The 23,897-nt window shown below is 46.1% G+C and overlaps 1 protein-coding gene across 51 annotated transcripts in view; it reads left to right on the forward strand.

Annotated features, from left to right (window-relative positions):
* Eif4g3 (eukaryotic translation initiation factor 4 gamma, 3) overlaps positions 1–23,897 on the forward strand; it is a 220,356-nt gene that overhangs the window by 105,605 nt on the left and 90,854 nt on the right. For 36 of the 51 annotated variants that reach the window (XM_087548440.1, XM_087548450.1, XM_087548442.1 and 33 more), the window contains 4 exon segments: positions 4,825–5,004; positions 5,433–5,547; positions 11,371–11,468; positions 13,336–13,458. In XM_087548440.1, the coding sequence (XP_087404566.1) occupies positions 4,825–5,004; positions 5,433–5,547; positions 11,371–11,468; positions 13,336–13,458 (516 nt within the window). 51 annotated transcript variants of the gene reach the window in all.

The following is a 23,897-nucleotide window of genomic DNA, read 5'->3' on the forward strand; positions in this document are numbered from 1 at the left end:
CAAGTGTGGGCTCCTGTGGTAGCTTGATTTATTTTACCAGAAGGTAAATCTAAGCCAGTTGGCTTGTGACTTTTTTTTCCTTCCCATTCACAGGCTTGAAGTTTTTTCTACTAAGGAGTGTACTATGAAGATAATGGCTTTCAGCCTGCCTCTGAGGCCATGCTGGGCACAGCAGAGTTAGGAGAAATGACTAGGTTAGCAAGCATGGAAGCTAGGCAGCAGGGGTCAGGGGGGATAGTGAGACAAGTGCTGCCTTCGCCAGCATCCACTTGTTAGCCTCACTGCCGAGTGTCTTGGCTTTTGCTTTCCTGTCTATAAAGTGGTAAGATGTGCTTGTAATTGACACCACCTGGAAGTTTGATAATAGATTGCTTCGTGGGTTGGCTCTGTGAGCATTTGAGGTTTAAAGTCCCTCTGGGGTGTGTGTGTGTGTGTGTGTGTGTGTGTGTGTGTGTGTACACATGCACACGTGCACGTGTATACGTGCTGTAGCCACAGGTCTATAGTCGCCAGAGAATGTATGAGATTCCCCTGGGCTGGAGTTAGTTGCTACTGGGAGCCACCTGTCATGAGTGCTGGTGACTGAACTCAGATCCTCTGGAGATCAGTAAGTGCTCCTCACTATTGATTCACCTCTCCAGTCCCTTCTCAAGCTATTTTCAAACTTGGAATGAAGTGTTCTTAAAGGATGTTCACTCCCAGACTCTTCCTCCTGACCAAATCCTCAGGGCCCATTCTCTTCTCCCTGATGCAGCCCTCGGTGGCAGCACTGTTAGAACATTCTGTGGTGATGCGTGTTTACTCTGCTCACCTTTTGCTGCTGTAGCTCCTGATCACTCAAAATGCAATGGCAGTTGTATTAGTGAGAGTTTTATTACTGTGAAGAGATGCCATGACGGGGCAACACTTATAAAGAAAAACACTTAATTGGGGCTGGCTTTCAGGTTCAGAGGCTCAGTCTACTATCATCACGGCAGGAGCATGGCACATGCAAGCAGACATGGTGCTCGAGGAGGAGCTGAGAGTGCTAAATCTTTTTTTTTTTTAATTAATTTATTTATTTAATGTATACATGTACACTGTAGCTGTCTTCAGACACACCAGAAGAGGGCACCGGATCTCTTTACAGATGGTTGTGAGCCACCATGTGGTTGCTGGGAATTGAACCCAGGACCTCTGGAAGAGCAGTCGGAGCTCTTAACCGCTGAGCCATCTCTCCAGCCCCGAGAGTTCTACATCTTGATCTGCAGTTATCAGAAAGATTGTGTGTCACACTGGGTGTAGCTTGAACGTATAAGACCTTGAAGCCCATTCCCACAGTGATGCAAGTGATTCCAACGAGGCCATACTTCTTGTTAGTGCCACTCCCTGTGGACTGAGCATTCAAACACACGAGTCTTGGCGGACGTTCCTATTTAAACCACCACAGCAAATTTCAGATGACTTTGAGAGTTATCAGTTCACAGAAGGGTTGGACCTGACCGCGCGTTAGGGATGGATCGCGACTGAGAGGATGGATGATGCAGACTGGTGAGTACTTTGGAGCCAGTAAAAGGACTTCAGTGTCTGATACTCATTTGAGTATGGACAGTTGTGTGTTTCATTGCCCAAGTTTCTTACATTTGTTTTAATAAATGGTAGCGGACTGCCGTGCCCACTTCCCTGAAAAATAGCCACATTTCTTGCACCACTATTAAGTGTAATTTGTGTACCTTTGAATGGTCAGGAATGGCTGTTAAGAAGCAAACAAACCAACTTCTACATGATGTTTCCTGCTGCGACAGCTTTTCTAGTCCTGCTTGCGTGTGGATGTGTTGTGTTGTTTGTGGGCATGGATTCATGGATGTATGTGATGTATGTGTGTGTGTTGTGTGTATAAGAGTGTGAGTGTGTGTGTGTGTGTGTGTGTGTGTTAGATGTGTGCCTGTCTACCTATATGTTTAAGAAGACAGACACGCTCCAGATAGCCTGCCTCTGAGGTGTTAATTTGGTGCCGTGTGAGTAAGTCTTTCAGATGATCCGCAAGCAGTTGTGCCCTGTTTCTTGAAAGGGCACAATTGGTCTTGAAGATAAAAGATACCTTCTTGAGTAGGAGACAGAGTTTTGTGAAGGAATCAATGTCTCTTTTTTGTTAGCAGGGTCATTTATGACTGTCTGTGTGTTAGTGCTCTGGACAAAGGCACTAACAAGTCGCCTCTGACTTGGAAATAGATTTCTTGTGGTTGATCGCTTTCTATCTCATGAAAAGTACTGTATGCAAGAGCCAACAGTCTAGACCTAGAGCCCAACTCTTTAAACTCAGAAGAGGAACCCTAGCCCTCTAGTGAGCTCTGTTCCTCTGTTCGGATTTATGCTATCAGCAGCACATGCCTTAGAGAGTAGCTGTGAGCACACATTCGCGTTACATAGAAGCTTTAGGTCAAGTCTGGTAGCTCCTTAATGCTAGAGAGAGCTCATCTGTTGTTACTTAATTTGTTCGTATCGATGTATTTTACACAGTTTCAAAGTTGAAATAATAAAAATGCCTTCTCCCAGCATAGCTGCATGCACATTGGTGCTGTATCTGCTTGGCTTGGTTCACATCAGTTTTGTTAGAGCCACTTGGGTCAACATGCTGAGGGAAATACACTGTGTAGATACCCTTTTGAGTAAGATAATTGGTTATTTCTTGTTGAAGCTCGTGAGGGATCCCATCAGAGTAGTTGTGATCCTGTCAGGAAAGCGCTTATATGTAGGACGGAGGAGAACGTGCCTTGTCTGCTCTCAGTATGCTTGTATGTAAGCCAAGCAGCCTCGCCTCTCCTCTCCCCTCCCCTCCCCCCCTCCCCTCCCTTCCCCTCCCCCTCTCCCCTCCCCTGCCCTCCCCTCTCCTTTGCCCCCCCATAACACGACGACTCTGTGGGGTGGGAGCTAGTGCGCACTGTCAGTTGATGAGCTATCAGAGAAGACAGTGCGCCTGCGTGTTTGTTGCACTTGTCTACCTTGTCTAGTGTTGCTGGGAAGTGATCTATCTCATGGCTCAGATCTCTCCATCCTTCTACATCCTATGGTGTGCGTAGTTGAGCAGGGGGCAGATGACCACTTCTTAAAGCCAGCAGTGTTTTCGTACCTCCTGATGCATTGACAATGGAGGAGAAATGCTGACATTCATTCTAAAGTTGTGTTTATAACACAGATTTATTTATGTAAGTGCAGCTGAGTCACCATTTCAGCCTTCCTGATTGCAACGGCACACTTGGTACCTGTCCCCATAGCTGGCAGTCGGGATAGATAACTAGGGGACTTTTCTTAGAATCTTAACACTCATCTCCCATCTTTTAATTCCTAAGATACCAGTTTTGTCTTTTGTTCTTTTTCTCATCTTCATCAACTCCTTCTCTGGACTCCCCTGCTGGACTCCCCAGTCATCAGTTCTGCTTTTCTGTGATCTGATCTCTTTAGGACTTCCTTGTACAAAGGTTGAATGGGTGCGAGAGCTGGGCCCCACATTTCACTTCTCCCAGGTTAGCACAGAGGAAAACTTCTGCAGACACCCGGGATGCCTGTTAACAGAAGTGTGGAGTATGACTCGGGAGAGCCTGCAGTCAGACAGCAGCGCTCGTGTCAGAATCAGGAGGCAGTTCGGGGCCTTCCAGAGCTGGCCAGCCTTTTCAGCTTGGTGTTCGAGCTCTGCCTTAGAGCTGTATGTGGTGGGTGGTTGTGGTGGTTGTTTTATGCCCTATCTAAGTTGAAGCTCGACGGTTGTGAGAAGACAGTCCCAAGTGTACTTTTGTTACCAAGCGCTTTTAAAAAGGTGTTACAAAAACTGCTAGGAGGTTTTCGTCACTGGATTTTTTTTTAAATTTTTCAACTGTATAAGTAGAACTTTGATCCCATGTGTGCTTGAGTCTTAAGTGGAGGATCATCATTTTGATCTTCTAGTTTTTATTCTTCTCCTGAAGTACTGAACAGAAAGTTGTTTTGGTGAGCTGCATGCTATGTCCCACCCTTCCTACTGATCTGTAAGTTTTCCATTGGCTTTCTTTCTGTTTCCTGCTGCTTCTTGCTTCATACTTGAAGGGAGGATTCAGACCCATCCAGGTAACACACTACTGGTTCTGCATGGCCTCTTTACTCCTCTGGCTTCCTGTTATTTTACGATGTGATTGCTAATGAATAAGGGCAGTCACAGGGGAGACAGGTAGGGTTGGAGCTTTAAGGTGCATTGTCATGGGCGTGGCTGCCGCGTGGCTGCCGTGGGCACACAGCCCCGGCTTGTGTTCAGTTAACACTGTGCTGAAGCTCACTAGATTCTCCACTTTTACTGCAGTCTTTCAGAAGGTAGACGGGCTGGGCTTGAGAGGATGGGTGTGTCACCGTCTTGACAGGCTGCTGTGTGACAGCCTCACAGATGACTTTGATTTGTTCCCCGGGCTTGGGTGGAATGCTCACGTTCACATGGCTCTTGTTCGCCTAAATATTTTACAGATGCCTGGTAGTAGCTTATTTGGTTGACTACTTCTAATTTTTAATAATTTGATTTTGAGGTTTTTATAAAATAGAGTGCTTAGGGAAATACCAGTTACTCGGATGAATTTGTTATAGATATTAAAATTAATAGTTATGGTGCATGGCTTAAACTTGGAAATAGCTGAGCCCTAAGCATTGAGACTGCCCTGTTTCTAATGTATTAACATTGACGAGAACCTAACTCAGTGTGGAATATATTTTGTATACTTAGTTATATATCTCCGAGTAGATGAGTTAGGAGTGGGAGAAAAAGAGAAAACATACGACATTACCCTGTGTGAAAAAAAAAACACATTTTTTTATCTCCTATCCCAGTTTTTCCAGAGGCCTCAAATCCAGCCTCCCAGAGCGGCCATCCCAAACAGCAGTCCTTCCCTCCGTCCTGGTGCGCAGACCCCCACCGCCGTGTATCAGGCCAATCAGCACATCATGATGGTTAACCATCTGCCTATGCCATACCCAGTGCCCCAGGGGCCTCAGTACTGCATACCACAGGTAAGGGAGAGCCTGGCTCTAGTAGGGTGGGGGTGGGGGCCTGCATTTTAGTAATGTGTGGATTTTTTTATTGATTATATGTCTAGCCATCTTTTGGTCAGCTTTAATCTAAGATTCTTATACAAATTCACAAGTTGCTGGAGAAATTGTCTCCCAACGTCATTTCTTCCTCACAACTGGCTGGCTGTTTTAAAGTGGGCGTAGCCATCCTTCCTCCTGCCACATCATTCCATTCGACAGGCTGGCCTGAGGTCACTGTGAGTGCACAGCCTCAGCAGGAGAGACCCTCTCTTCCCTGTGGCTACCTCTCCCACAGGCTAGCACTGGATGTGTTTCACAGCCAAGCTGTCACGTCCTCTAGACAACACTGCCACGGTGCTTTATTTTCTGGAAGCTCCTGTGTCATCTGCATGTGTGCTCTCTTCTAGTACCGCCACAGTGGCCCTCCGTATGTGGGGCCCCCACAGCAGTACCCAGTTCAGCCACCCGGCCCCGGGCCTTTTTATCCTGGACCAGGACCTGGGGACTTTGCTAATGCTTATGGTGAGTAAGAAAAATGCCATCAGCTCCTGCTCTTCTGTCTCGCTCACCTTAGTCGCCGCTGGTCACATTAGCCATTGCTGCTTAGAGTCTCGAAGGATTGCTACATAGAATCTTACAGTTTTGTCTTGAGCTTTTTTTTTAGGGAGTAGTAACTTACAGGGAAATCATTGTAAAAATATGGGTAGTCAGTGATACCTGCAGGGCTTGTCGTCCTGTTGGATTCATGTGGCAGGTGGTCTGGGCTTTTCCCACCATGTGTCTGCCACACATTTTTAAGTTTTTTATTGATAGTATAAATTTACCTCCTATCCTTGATATTTTTTTTCCTTCCCCTCAGAGCTTTTATTCTTAGTGCACTCTACCCACTTCATCTCATGAAATAACTCCAAAGCCGAGATTTCAGTTTGTTCTGTGCTCTGCTCTAGTCTAAGCCCTACAACAGTGAGTGGTCGGCTCTGGAGAGAGTGGGCAGGGGACACTGTGGTTCCTTCCTACACCTCTCAGGCAGCACTGTTGTCCTGGGGCAGTTCTGAGGATTAGCTGATATAAAAATGCTTTGAAATCTTAAAAGATGCCTTTGGAGGGAAAGTAGATGGGGAGACAGTTCTCACTGGGTACACCGGGCTGTCCTTGAACTCAGAATCCTCCTGCCTCAGCTTTAAAGGTGTTCTCAGTACACAGACAGAGATGTGAGCTAATAACTGATTGTGAGTTCACAGGGAACTTAGAAATCACGCAGATGCTCGCTGAGCACTCGGGCTGACTGCCTGCCTGCCGCACTTGTCTCATCTCACAGCTCAGAGAGCACCAGGGAACTGGAGCTTTAGGATCCAGCCAGCAGCGGTCTTCCATAGTGCCGTCAAAGTACAGCAGGCACCGAGGCTTTGAGAGTGGATTAACACGGGAATCCACTCAGCGAGTTCCTGCCCTCAGGATTTAGTGGCATTGTGGTGGCTTTGCAGTTACTTGCGCTGGGGTAACTCAAAGTCTCTTTTGGTGGCAAGGTTCTTAGAGTGTAAAATCCTTTCCATTCTATGGGTCAGTACTAACTCATGACCCTGTTTCAAAGTGATGTATCTTATAATCTCAACAACTTTCTCAAATATGTAGATCAGCTCTGTTGTATTCTTATAAATACTGTTAGCCAAATCTTCTAAGTAGAAAAACTAAGATTTTTGTAGTAAATATGCAACAGTTAATATTCCTTTAAGTTCTGTGTTGCAAAGGGACTCTGTTCTGACTGACAGAGCTGTTTTCATGGCTTCTCACCGACTGTAGTGCGCAGCCTCCTCACAGGTTCCCAGGCTGCGCTTCAGACTCTGACATGACGCACTAACGTCTTCCTCTGTGAGCACCTGTCTCTTGTCTCAGTACGGGACTCTCACTGTAAGATGTCGCTTTCAGTCTGTCATGTTAACATTGGCTTTTCTTTTTTTTTTTTTTTTTTTTTGGTTCTTTTTTTCGGAGCTGGGGACCGAACCCAGGGCCTTGCGCTTCCTAGGTAAGCGCTCTACCACTGAGCTAAATCCCCAGCCCCAACATTGGCTTTTCTAGCCAGACAGTGGTGGTGCACACCTTTAGTCCCAGCACTCGGGATGCAGAGGCAGGAGGATTTCTGAGTTCAAGGCCAGCTGTTCTACAGGGAAAGTTCTAGGACAGCCAGAGCTGCACAAAGAAACCCTGCCTCAAAAAAACCAAATACCATTGATTGTTTTCTTTCTGTTCCAAGTTTCAGCTCAGTTATCATTGACATCTATCCTCTTGGGGGATCTCTTTCCTGAAAATAAATTAATAGGCATGTTCATTAGCCATCCCGTATATCATCTACACAAAACAGTTTCCTAAGTTGCCATGTAAGTGACCCAGCCAGTGATCAAAATGCAGATACCAGAATGCAGAGAGCTACAGTGGCTCAGAAATAACACTGAACGATGTGACCCTTCCTTCTCCATGTGTGAGCATGTGTGAGCATGTAACTTTCTAATATGAAAACCATTCCCGGGCATCTAAATGACCACAGTCCTTTCCCCAGCTCATAGTGTGCTCCTAGACACATTTGCATTTTGTTACTTACTGTATCTCCCCTGCCCCCCACCACATGTGTGTGTCTGGGTGGCATGTGCACCACGGAACATATGGAGGTCACAGGTCAACTTGCAGTAGCAGGGACCTTGCACTTCATGGATTCTGGGGATCTGATTGATTATCAGGCACTCTTACCCCTCCCAGCCATCTTGTCACTCCTTCCTTTCCTACCTTTAAAAAAAAAAAAACTATTTGTTTCTTTTGAAAATAGCATAGTCCACTTTGGGAATGAATCGTAAATGATGCTACTCCTCGCATCCTTTCATCTGTCTGGACAGATGTTTTTAGCTGTGAAATCCTAAGTGCCAGTTACTGCGCTTTTCTCATGATTCAGAGTTCTGTCTGGCCCACTGGTCCCCACAGTGCTGCAGACACCTCACCTCCCTCGTGATGGGCTGCGGCACTCCCCTTTCTTTCTGGCTCCTCTTCTCTGCCTCTGCACTGGCAGCTGTTTTTCCTTCTTCCCTTGGTGTAGGTGAGAGTAGATACGGCTTTAGGGTCATAGCGCTGTGTTCCAGTTCACAGTTTCCGGAGGAGACCCAAGTGCTGTTCTACCATTGAGTTACATCCCCACCTTCTAAAAAGACATATTTTCAACCAGTGTTCTCACGAGTTGGTTCCCAGGTTCATGATGCTACTTCCTTAGCCTCTGGAAAAGTATAATTCTGGAAGGGTTTTTACAATTTTGAGGAAGTTAGAGGCCAGAACACTTAGACCAGCCTCAAGGAGTGATGTCCAATGCAGATGGCAAGTTTAGATTCTTGACCAAAAGGGTTAGTGGTGGCAATGTCGATGAAGAAGAAGAGGAAAGAATTTGCTATATGGTAGGCCTTGCTTAGCCAGTGCAATCCCGTCTGCCCTGTGTCTTCTTTCTTTATCTGTGTCCCTCCCACACCGTTTCCACACTTGAGCCTCTGTGGAACTCTGTCTGATTGAGCTGCTAGGAACCCTGTAAGGTCAATTGAGCTGTGATCTGATCAGGAAAGTGGTCTCCCAATAGCATCTGTTTTCTTCTCCAGAAAAAAAAAATTAAAATTAAAATAAAAAATACCATGTTTTGTGTTTTTGTGCGGCATAACTGAAGAGACATGATCTCTTTATTTTCTTTATTCTGCTGTGGCCATCTTGATATTGAATCCCCACACTATCTTCATTTCTATGGCCAGTGCACGTTTGCATGTGTTGTTCTTAGAACTGTATGTAGAAGACATTGCGTTATGTGATTTTAGAATGCAGCCAGTCTCCTGCTCTGCCAGGGCCCATGCTTTACTGTGTGTAGCCTGTGCCCAGCCCTTTCTTTGTGCCCAGTTGAGTGGTCAGCTGCAACAGAGCTGCCTTCGCACCCATTCTGTTCACTCCTGTATTTCAGTCCACTTAGCTTGGGAAGTCTGGCCAGGCAGGCGGCCTGTTTTCCTTGTTCTGTAAACAGCGTTTAACCCCCTTTGAGGGTCCATCTTGTGTAGGAGCTGGCGGCTAGCTTGCTGCAGGGGCATGGGTGGTGAGTTTCTTTCCGTTGAACTTTCTGGAATTGTAGCCTTGCCCTCTGCTGAGATCTTTTCCAGATCACGTCACCAGATGCCACAGATGCCGAGTGAGCCCGGCACTGTGTCCCGGTCTGCTCCTGGGCAGCTCCACTTGGAGATGAGTACAAAGTGGTAGCTGAGCACTCACCTGGCGGCCCTGTCCTGGGGCTTCTTCCTGTCTGCTGGCCCCCAGCCTATGCACACCGCCTGAGGCGTAGTCACCAGGGCCAGCTTTACACCCAGTACTTAACAGTAACTGGGGCTGGGGGGTTCTAGTCTCTTGTCCAGTTATAGCCTGTTTCTTTCTCTTTTTAAGTAAACTTTAAATGTGAAAACAGCTTCTTACTGAGTAGTTCTGGCAGACTTGCAACTCTGTAGACCAGGTTCTCCTTGAACTCGAAGAGCTGCACCTGAAATCCTTCTGAGAATGGGATTGAGCTTGGGCACTGCCATTCCTGCCTCAGCAAACTTTTTAAAGGGAAAAAGAACTCTATCTTTCTACACAACCTTTGTTCTTCTTCTCACTGCTCACTCCTCATGCTCACAGAACTCCGTGCTCTCTTGTATCTGTCGGACTGTTTGAGTTTTCCTCTCTCAGCCGGGCTGGCCTTGATCTCAGTATCTTGCTGCCTCAGCTTCTCAGTGCTGGGACTGCAGGAGGGAGCCCTGACCCCCAATGCTGCCTCTTATGTTCGAGGCTCTCCAACTGTTACTTTTGATTCCCCTCCCTCCCTGCAGGTTTTTCTTACTTCTGTGACCTCTGACTCAGATGTTAACTTGGGCTTCTTTGTCTGTTTTTACTTTCTGCCTTGTTTAGTCCCAGAGTTCTATTGTTATTTATTACAAAAGCCTTTATGAGTGCAGTGCGGTGCTGCACACCTTTAGTCCCACATTCAAGAGGCAGAGGCAGGCAGATCTCTATAATTTCCAGGTCAGTGTGGTCTATCTAGAGAGCTTTCTGAGAGCCAAGGCCACACACACACACCCCACAAAAAAAAAACCAAACCACCACACACACATCAGCCCTTATTCCATGATACCCTGCAGGAGAGGCATAAATAGGGTAACTAGTTGATGCCTGTCTCGGGACTGCAGGATTGGTAATCCTCTCTTACAGATCCAAAGTGGAAGTCTTTCTGTTGCCTTTCTTCCCTCTTTTACATGTTGCTGAGTAGTTTCTCTGTTCTTCCCCTTAAGCAAACAAAAATTTAAAAAAAAAAAACAGCCCTTAACAATTTTTTATAAATATGTTTTTTTTTTCTATATCGTCCACTTCTTCAGCAAATCTTTCGGTTTTGCTTTGCAACTCTGCACTTCTGCCTACCCTTTTCTCTGTGTGCCACAATTTGATAGTTCTTAGACCAGTATTCTGCAGTTTGGATGTTAATGGCCTGTGTGTCTGAGTCTGGGGCGAAGACAGTGTTGGTCGTTGGGCTGTAGAGTAGCACAGACATAGTCACCTTTACCTCTGGTTGATGCGGTTGTGGTAGATGATTGTGATGGGTAGAGCAGGAAGAGGGTAGGTAGACGGGAGGTGTTGGTAGCCCTTGTCGAGTGAGGAGAAAGTACAACTGAACCTGCAACATGGTTCTCTTGGGGCTTTGTCTTCTTTGTTAGCTTTCATTAAAGCTGCTCAGCTAAGGGTTTATGGGGAACCTTGCCAGTGGCCTCCTTAGCTATGGGTCTTCATACCAAGAATTGGGATCACTTCTACTCCCTACCAAAAGCCCGGAAAAACAGTGACGGAAGCCATTGCTTGAGAATCACTCTCATAGGCTGTAGGTCCCAGAATGATATTCTTTTTGAAAGCATCCCAGGTTGTGTTGGAGGAAGGTGATCCAGGGGTTGCTCTGCAGGAGTTGGGCACTGAGATGTTTTCGCATTAAATTCTTTGCATGTTTGGAGACAGTCTATATTTTAGCGATAGTTTCTTGACCAGTTCCATAGCTGGAAGAGAGCTTGTGGGAAGAGATACTAAAACCCGCTGCCCAGGTGTGTGGTGGCTTGTGCTTATTCCCTGTCATCAGGAGGCAGAGGCAGGGGGATCTGACTTGCAGGTCAGCTTGGGCCACAGAGTTGAGACCCTGCTTGAGAAAGAAGAGGAGTCCCGAGTAGTCATTTCCCCAAGAGCTTGTTCAGGGACACTGCCCTGTTGTCAGGCTGGTAGTGTTTGACAAAATAACTGAATGCTTCTCATTTTGTTCTGATCCCTTAGGAACGCCTTTTTACCCAAGTCAGCCAGTGTATCAGTCAGCACCTATCATAGTGCCTACGCAGCAGCAGCCCCCTCCAGCCAAGAGAGAGAAAAAAACTGTAAGATCGCCATTGATTCGTCGTAACTGGAGCATATAATCATTTCTAAAATAAGCATATCAATCATTATTCACCTCACTCACAACAGTGACTGCCATTCCTTCCTCTCCTTTCTGTCTCTGCCTCCCACCTCAGCCTAGAGGGTTTACACAGGCACTTGGTAGGGCCTGCATACCCACGCCCTTAGTGTCACCTCTTCCCAGCTAGGCATGCAGCACTGGTAAGCGCACCTCTGGCTCCTTCTGTGGGAGGAGCTCTTGCTTATTTCTCAGATCCTGTCTCCGTGACTACAGCGCTGAGCATCAAGTGTGAACTGACACAGGGCTGGCGGCACCAAATAAAAAGGAGCCAAAATCCTAGAGTCACAAGGAGGGTGGGGGACTTGGAAGAGAGAAACAGAAAGCAAAATTTAATAATTATGAGGACATTTCCCTCTGTCAAGAGCCTAAGAGCACAGTAACATAAAACTGGGGTTGAGAAAGCTTTGGTAGAAGATGGCTTCCAGTGTCTTACCTAGCAGAACGTAGACTGTAATACAGATGGCCAGCACCAGTCCCAGATCCACCCGGGTGATGGAGCGGGAATGCAGATGCCGATATGCTCCGATCTAAGACAGAGTCATCAACTCAGATTTGGTGCTTTGTCTAGAAACAACTGATTTAGGAACATAAACAATAAACCGAACACTGCAATTTAGCATGACACGGCTGGCAAGAAATGGAGCTTTGAAGTGTTAACTCAGTGTGGTAAAGTTGACGGGATGGCATCCTGCAGTTACAGGAGAAGATGGTGCTAACTGAAGTAGGCAGAGGGTGGTGGTGGCAACGGTCATCAATGAGCGGAGCGGAAGCTGGGTGTGGTGTCACACACTTGTTATCTGAGCAGTGGGGAGGCTGAGCCAGGAGGATTAACACAAGTTCCAGAGCTGCCTGGACTACATAGTGAGTTCAGGGCCAGCCTGGGCTACAGAGAAAGACCGTTTGGAAAACAAACACACAAACGGGCTGACAGTGAACAGCTGCTTCCCTGTCGCCTTCCAGATAACCTGATGGTTTTTGATAGTGAATGGCGTTCTCAAGAAAGCAGTTAGCTTATTAAGCTGTGCAGGTAGTGAAGATCCGAAGGGAATCTTCTTACCAGTGGCCCAGCTCTGGGCTCCTGGACCCTGAGAGTCCATCTTCATTGTTTTCTTTGACATTGTAAGCATGAGGAACCCCAGAATGTTCAAACAGGAAGCATGTGCACTGTGCTGTGTGCCATGTTCCTTCTGTGACAGTACATTTAGATGCACCTCATCCTCCTAGTGGTGCTTTGATGATTGAACTAACGATGTAGGAGAGTGTTGAACTGTTCTGTTCTCATTTGGCCTGTATGATGCATCTGTGCCTTTCCTCAGAAAAAGCAACAGTATAGCCAGTGTCCTTAGAGACGTGCCCACAGAGCACAGAGCACACCGCAGCCAGATAAAGCCCACTGCGATGCCACAAGTGTACGTCTGTATTTCCTGGGCTTCAGAGCACCCAGGGCTCTTCAGGCTCACCCAGACACTTGTTATTCTTAAGCCGTCTCTGCCTCTTGTTGCTATTAAGAACCACAAGTAAAATCAATGTATTTGGCAGTCTTACACAGCATAGATGCTTTCCTTTTTGACCTAGAAATCGAACCTGCTCTGTCCTGCTTCCTCTGCCATTACAGTTAGCTCTTGTCATAGCTTGGTGCCTTCAGTTTTTGGAATGACCGTGTATGGTTCTGTGATTAAAGTGGAAGTTAATAAGTTTCATAATTTTCTGTGTATACTTTTAATTCATCATCCGGATCTGGTACACAGACAACACATTTACATTTTTTTTTTAATTTCATATTGTAGATACGAATTCGAGATCCAAATCAGGGAGGTAAAGACATAACCGAGGAGATTATGTCTGGAGGTGGCAGCAGAAATCCCACTCCACCTATAGGAAGACCCACATCCACACCCACTCCTCCTCAGGTAAGTAGAGTGAGCGTGCTGTGGGCGCTGGCTACCTACTCACCGACCTTTTGCTCTCGTCTGTAGCCACTGTCTGTATTTCCCTCTTCTGCAGCTGTCTCAGGAGGCTTAGACAGACAGCATCTCTCTTTACAAGTTGCTTTAAGGTTTTACTGGTGACATTTCTGTGGGTTGGTTCCCCATTCAGAGCTGCCACACATGCTAGTGAGCTGTTGCATGAGATCCATAGGAGCTTCGTTGGAAACTTACCCCCCCACCCCCACCAAGTGAGTAGTTATGAGATCACCATGGAGCTTTGGGAGTAGGTGCTGTGAAGGCCGGTGTAGACAGTGAGGATGTAAGTGTTTTAGCAGGTGGGATGCTTTCGAAGGTTGCCTTCGTTAGACTCTGTGGATGGAGCAAAGGCTCTTCTCCCCACTCAGGACCTGCCTCCCTGTGCTGCTTGTGTGGTGTGTGTCAGCTCTGCGTATTTCCAAGAGTGCACTGGGAGCTTTGTCAGGACTGACTGTAAAGTATGTGGCTGTGGTCTTCAAAGAAATCAAAGAGGCCCAGGAAGAGCTAAGCTTTAGTAAACTGTGACTCGTGATAGGAAATTGATTTCCCAAATTTGAAACTTTTTATTTTGTTACTGGGTGCCTTTCAAATTTAATCAGTCACCTAAGAGTCTGACAGAAGCAGCTGTTTACCCCTAAGTTTGGTTTTTTGTTTTTGTTTTTTTTTCCCCCCTTCTATGGCAGGAAGGTGAGGTGTCCCAGAGTCAGTTTACAAATGAGCATTAGGCCAGAGGTAAGATGTGTCAGAGTAGCAAACATTGACTTGATTATTGTCACAGATCCTCAAAAAAGTGTGCTGAGACATTGAGGTCACTGAGAGCGAGCGAGTTCAGTTCAGAGCCCTCGGAAACTCGTGTCTTGTTGGCTTGAGTGGGTTGTGCTGTAATGTGTGTTTCCCTTGGGAGTGATGTCTTCTCTGTCGCAGTCCCCGTTACAGCGAAGAATATGTGGCCTCTTTGGTAAGGGAGTTTCAAGTTGTTACAGAACTTATTTTTGAAACTGTCCTCTTTAAACATTCTAAGTCTGAAGAATTGCGAGTGTGGTCTCCTCTCTAAACGTGAACATGCAATAGGGAGAGTTTCTAATTTGAACCGATCTGCGTGCATGGTCTACTGGCAGTCAGGTATAATTCTAGACAGGCGGCCAGCTGTGTGCTAGAGCAGAATTCACAGTTGTTTGGTTAGGTCATACACACGTTAGTCTGTTTTCAAACATCAGTTAAGATAGGGTGTAGTTGACAACTTTAAATTCTCATCTTGAAAATCTGTATCTTTCTGCATTTAAATTTTCTATATGGTCTATCTGGGTTTTTTTGTTGTTTTGTTTAGTTTTTTTTAAGATTTATTGTTTTGATTGTGTGTGTGTGTGTGTGTATGTGTGTGTGTGTGTGTGTGTGTGAATGTCTGACTTGTGTGTGGGTGTCCTTAGAGGCCAGAAGGGGCGTCCCCTGGAGCTGGAGTTACTATAGGCTGTTGTCAGCTGCCTCATGTGGGTGCTAGGAACCCAGCTCAGTCATCTGTGAGAACAGTGAGTGCTTGTGACAGTGGAGCCCTCTCTCCAACCAGCCCACTCCTGTCCTTGCATGAACACAGGGATTGGTATCTGTATGGTGACGCTCAGATAGAGAGACTTAGGGATTGGGGTGGAGTGCTTCTTCTTTTTTTTTAAAAAGATTTATTTATTTCATGTATATGAGTACACTGTCAATGTCTTCAGACACACCAGAAGAGGGCATCAGACCTCACTTCAGATGGTTGGGAGCCACCATGTGGTTGCTGGGATTTGAACTCAGGACCTCAGGAAGAGCAGTCAGTGCTCTTAACCACTGAGCCATCTCTCCAACCCGGAGTGCTTCTTCTTGAATACTCTTTTGTCTCTTTTCTGTTCTTAAGTGTCTTAGTAGGCGTCATACATTTGAATCCATACATACAAATCCTGTCTTTGTATGCATGGAGTTTGTGGGATGGGTCGTAGCTTTTGATTTGGCGTATATACATTTTCTCTTAAAGTCAACAGCAGAAGTATTACAACTCCTGGCTTCATTTCTGGAAACTCATGAAAGGCTGTGTACATAGATAAGGGCTGACCCTGGTGAAGAGAGATTATGTCATGCCAAAAAAAATAGTGACTCTATATGTGAGAGGCTAGTCTGTTCTTCTAAAGGCTGCAGGGTCTGAACAGTGGCGCTGAACTCTTGCTTGCACGGGGCCTGTAATACACATTTGCTACTAGGACACAATCCTGCCTCCACCTTGTGCTGCTGTTGTTGTTGTTGTTGTTTGAGACAGGGTCTTACTTACTATGTAGATGGCTAGCTTTCACTCTCTAGACCAGGCTGACCTGAACTCACAGTGACTGTCTGCCTCTTTGCCTCCTGAGAACTGGGATTAAAGGTGTGAGCTACCCCTGCTCAGCCTGCCAGGCCATCTTGAATAGCTTTCTGGTTTAAGAGCTGCTGTGAGGCCAGCCTTCTCTATCAGTGTGTTGAGCCAGGAGTCTTTTTGTTCTCAGTTTCCAGTTAGCAAGAAGTCTGGGTCTTTTTCTGCTCTGTCCAGAATAAAACCGTAGGTAGGTGAGCAGCCCTTCTCCCTGGGTGTTTGAAAGTACGTGGTGCCCTCCAGTGGCAGCAGTCTTTATGTAGGCCTTGGGAGTCGGGATACTTTGGCCCTTAGCAGCAGCAGTGTTACAACTCTGGGCTATAAAGACCTACGTTTTTTTGTTCTCCCTGTGCCCAGGCTCCACAGTCTCTCCCATGAGCCTCCGCAGTGTTTATCCTTCAGGCTGGGCCTCTGCCCTCCCTTGCCATCTTCCCTTTACCTTCTTTTGCCCTAGCTGTTCTTAATCTGTCCCGCCTCTTTCTCGTTTGCTGCCAAGCAGCCCCTGGCTGCCTCACCTGTTCTGCTGTGCATTCTGCCACCTGGTCACCTGCTGTTGACATTCCTACTGACTCTCTCTGCCCTTGGGAACACTTTGGAGTCTTTTTTTTTTTTTTCTTGTGAGCTCAGTCCATACAGCCGAGACTAGGCAAGGTACAACTTCTCAAGCCTCTTATTGGACTTAATGTCACATCCCCAGAAAGGATGACCCTTGAAAGCATCTCCCTGCAACGTCAGTACTTGAGCCTCAGCACTGTGCTTTTGTAGCCAGACAAGGTATGAGTCAGCTACAGCTCACCTCACAAACAAAAGCTGTATCTGTTGCAATCACAGGCCTGCCTCCTTACCTCAGTTGCAGCAGTCCTTCTCCTAGGTCAGCAAGTGAGGTGCTCCCCTTGTGTCCCAGATAGGAATGGATCCAGGGTCATCTGGAGTCCATCAAGCCCTGTGCTAGTTGTCACAAACTGACAACTGGAGCAGACCAGGTTGGCTGTGTGTAAGAGCTGGGGCAGACCTCCATAATTGTGCAGTGTGCTAAGGCATCTGTGGAATGCTCCAAATGGCCATTGCAGCACGCAGCTTAGTCTGCCGGCTGCTGACCTGACAGCCCTTTAGTTCCAGGTAGCCAGGGTAGCATTGGAGCACCCTTAGCTCCTACCCAGGGAGTCTGCCTGTCCTACCCACAATGTCCCCGCTCATCCACCAGGAGTGCTCCCAACGAGAGAGCACCTAACTACTTACCCCCAAGGTGACTTCAACTTGTCTTTGTATTCTTTTCTGAAATAAGGACTCATCATGGGGCCCTGACTGAGCTCAGACTGATGGCTGTTCTTCTGCCCAGCATCCTAAGGCTAGGATTGCACTTGCAACAAATTGTGACAGTGCTTTAACCCTGCTCAGCACCTGACCACAACCTCATGGCGGATGGGACCCCATGGCGGAGGGACTCCTCTTAAGTCCCTCATAGTTGCTTGTGGCTTCCATAGCAATGCCAACTGCTGGCACCCAGGTTGTCTGTGCTCTCTGTTCAGGGATGTACAGCACAGACTCCACAGTGGCAAACCATAGAGACCTATTACTACTGTATTAGGTGAGATAGGTTAGAGAGTCCTGGGAGTTAGAGAAGGGGAAGCAGACAGACAGACCTCTTAAAATAAGCTCCACTATTTACGGAAAAATGTAATGTAAGGAAAAACTATATACATATATATGGGGAGCTAGCAAACAGTTGAGTGCTGTACTTCTCCCCTGCTGCACTTCGAAGGCTCTCTTTTAAGGCTGACAGCACAGTCAACTCAGCGTGGCTCTGCATCTGTGGGTCAGCTGAGTGAGGGAGTTAGCCTACAGTAAGTGAATCAAAACACACATTGCTCATGGAGCTTGTGGGAATCAGGGGTCCTATCAGTGGGCCACAGGAAGTATGAAGGCATCAAAGAGATCAGTGGGGCTGAGGAGGAAAGAAAGACAGAGGTGAAAAGACGGGACCATGCCTTTTGTAAGGGTTGTGGGTGTTTCCTGTCAGGCACCCCACAGGCTGCAGTAGTGAGCAAAGATGACTGGTGAAGGAGGCAGGTCTTTCCTTGTCTCAGGTCATTGTCATTGTCATGGCTATGCTGGCTGTCCTGTCAGTGGGATTCATAAACAGCCACACACATGGAACTTAACTGGACAAGGCTGGAAGAGCCTGTGTGGAACTCTCGGCAGGCCTGAGTCTCTGAAGCTCACAGAGATGGCCGCTGAGAGATCATTGAGGGGGAGGACCTTGGGGTCAGGGAATTTTTACTGTGGCTGTCTGCCCTAGGAGTCAGTGGAACTATAGACTGTCTTCCTTCGTAAGTTTTTAATGACCTCTGTGTGACTCCTACAGATGTTCTGTATCACACACAGAAAGTATGCATCCTGTGACCATGCGAATGCAGATGCATGCACTGGGGTTAGACAACAGTATGCCTTTTCACCCGAGACACACAGACTACTCTTAGAGCAGCCTCGTCAGTTTCCCACTACAGTGGGAAGAAGAAATGTTATTACCCCCTTTCCCCGGTAGCAAGGCCTTTGGCCATTGTTGACGATGTGGGTGCTCAAGAGCTGCTTCCACCCTCAGAGTTCCCAGCCGCATAGCAGCCTCTGGAGGGACCGCAGCACTAGGAAGGCAGCTGTTGGTGTCCACATGCAGTGTGATGCTGTGCCATACACCAGAAGAAGGTGTGGGATCCCCTGGAATGGCTGGGAAGTGAACCTGAGTCCTCTATAATAGCAAGAAATGCTCTTCAGTTCTAAGCCAATTCTTTCTCTAGGCCCAAAACAGATTTTAAAAGCTGCTGTTCATCTTATACCTTCCTCCCCACTTTTAGGATCACCCTTAGAGTAAATATAGCTACAACTTGGTAAAGGGTCTTGTGCCAAAGAGCACGGGTCAGGGAAAGGTTGGGAATTGAATTGTTGGCACATTTTGAAAGTAAATCTTCTGTAGTTTGGGGAATTGCCAGAGCCACCATCTCTACACACACAACCTCCAGGAAATGGAAATCTGTGACCACTTGTAAGTCACCTCAGATGTTAACGATTAATTGCTTCCACGTGTTGGGTTGGCGGTACAGATACACTGTTGTTTGTGTCAGTAGTGTATACGATCCAATCAGGAAGAAGGTTTCTGCATGTACAATTTGGAGGCAGGACAAACAAACAACAAAATCTCGCCTTCACTTTTAAAATGGCCGTCTTGCTCTTGTCCTTGGCACTGATGAGTGGAGTGGGTCACTCTCTGCTGGGAAGCATAATGTGCTTTTCAGTGGTGACTGCAGTAAAGATGAAGTTAGTCAGTTAAGTCACGTTGTTCTGCTTACTATAGTAGTGTTAGTGCTCGCCCTTGAATGAAGTATGTTCCTATTCTGAATGGTAGGCCTTAGGGACTACCCTGGCCTGCATTCTTTGTGTTTAAATGAAATGTCATGGTGAGCAGGGCCTTGTTGCATGGTAACTGTTTGAATTTAGAGTGAATTGTGAACTGGGTGTGGAAGTGCACACCTTTAGTCCCAGCACTTGAAAGGCAGAGGCCAGTTTACAGCCAGGGCTACACAGACAAACTGCTTCAGCCCCCCTTCCCCCGCCCCAGTCCCTCCACAAAAAGTTGCTTAGAGTGGATTATACTCAAGAGATGACTTTCACTGGATCTGTTTTTAGCAAAATATCTCAAGATACAATTTAGATTCCCCAGTAGTCTTAAAGCAATCAGGAAACTCCATTGACTTAAGACCAATGCTGAGCTTTCTTATACTGTGTGTAGAAGCCAGTGAAGCCAGTGTCCAGTGTACTTTAGGTTGGTTACCTAAACCATCAATCTCATTCGATTTAGTTTTCCTATTTTTGTAAGCTATAGTTAATCAAACTCTGAGTGAGCTAGCCTTTTGGGCCGTGAGGTTTCACTTTACACGAGTTGTGAAATACACTGCAGCAGGAGTAAGGGACATGTGGCAGGCCTCCACCAGGGGACCCCTAACACATATGTCAGGCCTAGTATTAAAAGGTTTTTGTGGGAAGGGAGGGGAACAGGGACCTGGAAAAGGGGCAGAAGAACATGGGGAGAGGTGAGGGAAACAGAGAAGGGCGAAAGAGAGAAACAGGCTGACCAGGGAGAGGGAGAGAGAGGAGGAATAGGAGATGGGGCTGGGGTAACAATAATTCTCTTACATGCTGCTGCAGCTGGCTCTCAGCAGGTGGCAGCACAGGTACTAATGGCCGCAGGAGATGACACCATCTGTTGCTGGGTAGAGCCTAGTGGGACTGCCTGTAAGCCAGTAACATGCCCTCCAGACACTGGACTCAGAGCTGTGGTGGTGGGATGTGCCCAGTATCTTTCCCCTACTACCTGTTTTAGGAATGCCAGGCAGTAAGAGTGGAAACTAACCATCTAGAAACTGACACACATTGTTAAGAGGGACCAGCATCTTTGATCTGTCATTCATGTTAGGTCTAGAAAAGTAGAACAACTTACTGGGGCAAAGTAGCACATGCCCTACATCTCAGAGCTTGCAGAAGCAAGGGGAACAGAAGTAGTGGTCATTCTCAGCTAACTATTGAGTTCAAGGCAGCTTGGGATACATGAGACAAAAAAGCACAAAACAAAAATTAATATAGCACTATATCTGTACATGTACAGGTGATAAATCTCTAGAAGTAACAGTAAAGAGAAGGACAGGAAATTATGCTCCAGGTCTGAGGTCTTTTCAGACCCCTTTTGCTGAATGTGTATGCATGTATGTATACATTTGCATATGTTCTATACCTTTGGGCTTAAATAAAACATTTGTCACAGTATATTTTTAATTCATCATACACAAATCAACTTCATGCTTATCCACAGGTGTAATTCCCAAGGGACAGTCACATTCATTATACATTAAAGGCCTGCCTGCATTCCTTTGTTTGTATGTTAAACAGTTTAATTGCTAGGCCATCAGATTTTATTTCCAGTTTGTATCTAAATGGAACAAAGCGATTCTGAATGCTGTTTCTACCTATTTTGGGTGACAGTGTTTCCTTCCCTTTCACTCCATTTGTTCCTCTCCATTGCAGCAGTCTCATAGCATCCCTGTTGTTTACAGTTTTGTTTATATGACAGATTAGGAAAATGATCAGACTTAGTTCTTACTAAGGTTTCTGAAGTGAAGAGTTTTATTGTCTTGTACTTTCTGTTGCAGATACACTGTCTTTTATACTTGTTTAGGGTAATATTTGAGTTTTTGCAGAGCCTTTTATATGTTAAAGGCATTCCTTGACATACATGGTTTAGTTTGTTTTTTGCTGCTGTGACAAAATGTTGTAGGCTGGGTAATTTATAAACCATAGAAAGTTGTTTGATGATTCTCAAGGAAAAAGTCCTGGGCAGCTTTGTACTTAGTCTCCGTTAGATGTTATGCTACAGCATCTCAAGCATAAAGGCTGAACTCCCGCCCTCATACATAACAAATCCAATCTTACTGTCTTCCTTCTCACCCTCATGTCTTCCCAGAGCTCCCCAGACTTGTATTTAGGTAAAATTCACTCAAGGCCCCACTTGAGTTCCTGCACATTGACTGCATTAATCACGAATTGTGTCCTTCGGTTTACCCTCCCTCTGCCTCAACCTCCGTGCGCAGTCAGGATTAAGCTTTACTTTTAAAATTCTAAACATTTATTTATTTTTTTGAATGTATGAGTGTTTTCCTACATATGTGTAGTTGTGTGTTATGCCTGATTTCTGCCTGTGAAGGCCAGAGGAAGGCATCAGATCCTCTGGGACTGAAGTTACAGACCATTGTTAGCCAATATGTAGGTGCTGGGAACCACCTGTGTCCTCTTCAAGAGCACCAGGCTTTAACAGCTGAGCTCCTGGAGCTCATTTCTAAAGCAGAATTCATTTTGTTACATTGCTGGGGAAAGTCCATTCTTCCCTTTCCCATTGCTGTGGAGAGCAAAACCTAACACTAACACACACACACACACTCTCTCTCTCTCTCTCTCTCTCTCTCTCTCTCTCTCACTCACACACTCACTCACACACACTCATTCTCACATAAACTCACTCTCACACACACACACTCACTCACACACTCTTGCTCACACACACACTCTCTCTTTTTTTTTTTTTTCTTTTTTTTTTCTTTTTTTTTTTCCGGAGCTGGGAACCGAACCCAGGGCCTTGCGCTTGCTAGGCAAGTGTTCTACCAGAGCTAAATCCCCAACCCCTCACACACACACTCTCACACATACTTTCTCTCCTCTCTCTCTCTTTCTCTTACACACACACACACACACACACACACACACACACACACACTCTCCATGCCTGTGTATAGCCCATTGGTCCTGCTCTGTTCTGACTTGCCTGCCTCCTCTTACCCTACCTTCCTGGCCCTCCTGTTCTGTTTTTTTGTTATTGTTTTTTTTTTAATATTTATTTACTTTACATATGTGAGTACATTGTCAATGCCTTCAGATGCATCAGAAGAGGGCATAGGGTCCCATTGCAGATGGTTGTGAGCCACATGTGGTTGCTAGGAATTGAACCTAAGGCCTCTGGAAGAGCAGTCAGTGCTCTTAACCACTGAGCCATCTCCGCAGCCCCTGTTCTTCTGTTATTCCTGTACATGCTGGTCATTCACAGTGTTCTGCTCAGAGACCCTGAGTGAACTTTCCTTCTGCCTGGATTCATCATCTTGCACTCTACCCCCTAGGGGACTTCCCTTCACATGCCCCGCCCCCCAGCTCAGACTCACTGTTTCCCCGGATGCAGCCTCTCATACATTGGGACCTTGATTGTGCTGTCTTTGAACGTTTTAGCCCTCCAACATCACATTTATAGCCAGGTGGAGTCAGTAATTGTTTTTGTGCCCCTTGTCTTGGTATTTATTTCCTTTGACTAGATATTATTAGGTCCATACTGTTCTGGAGAATTTGTCTTAGTTCCCATAGATTCTCAGTGTTTTGTTCACAGTTCACACAGCTGAAGAACTGTCAGTGAGTCTGTCTGTCCTTCGGAAGAAATATGTTTTCTTTCTTCTAAATGATGTCATTAAATGTGTTATTTTGTTATTTGTCTTGGGTGTTTCTCATTGAGCCATACTTCACTGAGAATATTTATATTCTCCGAATCTATACATGTTAAATCTGGGAAACATTTTATAGGAGAATTATTCTAATGTTATTGAATGGCCTTTTAAAAGGAAATCAGTTGAACCTAGAGAGATAGAGTATGCGACATTGAAGTAATGTGTCATGGTGCCAGTGGATGTCTTCAGCTTATGTTATTGGTACATAGCTGTTGGAAGCCTTTGCCTCTCTCTCATTGGTAATGGGGTGGGCATGAGCTGTTAATTTTTCAAGTTTTGTTGCCCTGTCTCCCTCTAGTACTGTGAGTTGAAGTGTCTGCTCTAGTACATGACACTCATGGCCCCACAACCTACACAATTTTCACAAATGAAAATATTGGGTTTTTTTCTGCATCTCCCCTACTCCAGCTATTTCAAAGTGTAAATTTTCCAACATTATAGGCAAGTCAAGACCTGGATGGTGAACACTGGGCAGTCACCCTTTCTGGACAGAAACTATGGGCTGAATTGTGCAGAGAAGCATGAAGAATAGTTCTAGATTACTGTTGTCTTGCCCGCAGCCCAGGTACCCAGGCCCTCATCATACTGTTCTGTCCCAAAGTAGCAGCTGCACTCCGCCGTGCTGGCTACCTGCCTTGTCTAGCGAGATGACTCTCAGGTGCTTCGTGGCTGTTGTCTGTCTGCTGTGGTGTGAGACAGGCTCACCGCACAGGCAGTGCTTGAGTCTATGGTAAGCCTCCTGTCTCAGCCTCTTTGGAGTACTAAAGTATGGGACGGGCTGGGCATATACCTGGGTTAATCTGCTTTCAGGAGAAGTAAATTTCTCAAAGAGTCTGTGCTTTGCTCCTGAGTCCTTATTAAGATTGATCATCTTAGCCAGAATTTAGAAAGTCATTTCCTGTATGTTCTTGGAAGCCCAT

The sequence above is a fragment of the Rattus norvegicus genome, chromosome 5, assembly GCF_021556685.1.
Source record: "Rattus norvegicus strain SHRSP/BbbUtx chromosome 5, alternate assembly SHRSP_T2T, whole genome shotgun sequence".
Classification (NCBI taxonomy): domain Eukaryota; kingdom Metazoa; phylum Chordata; class Mammalia; order Rodentia; family Muridae; genus Rattus; species Rattus norvegicus.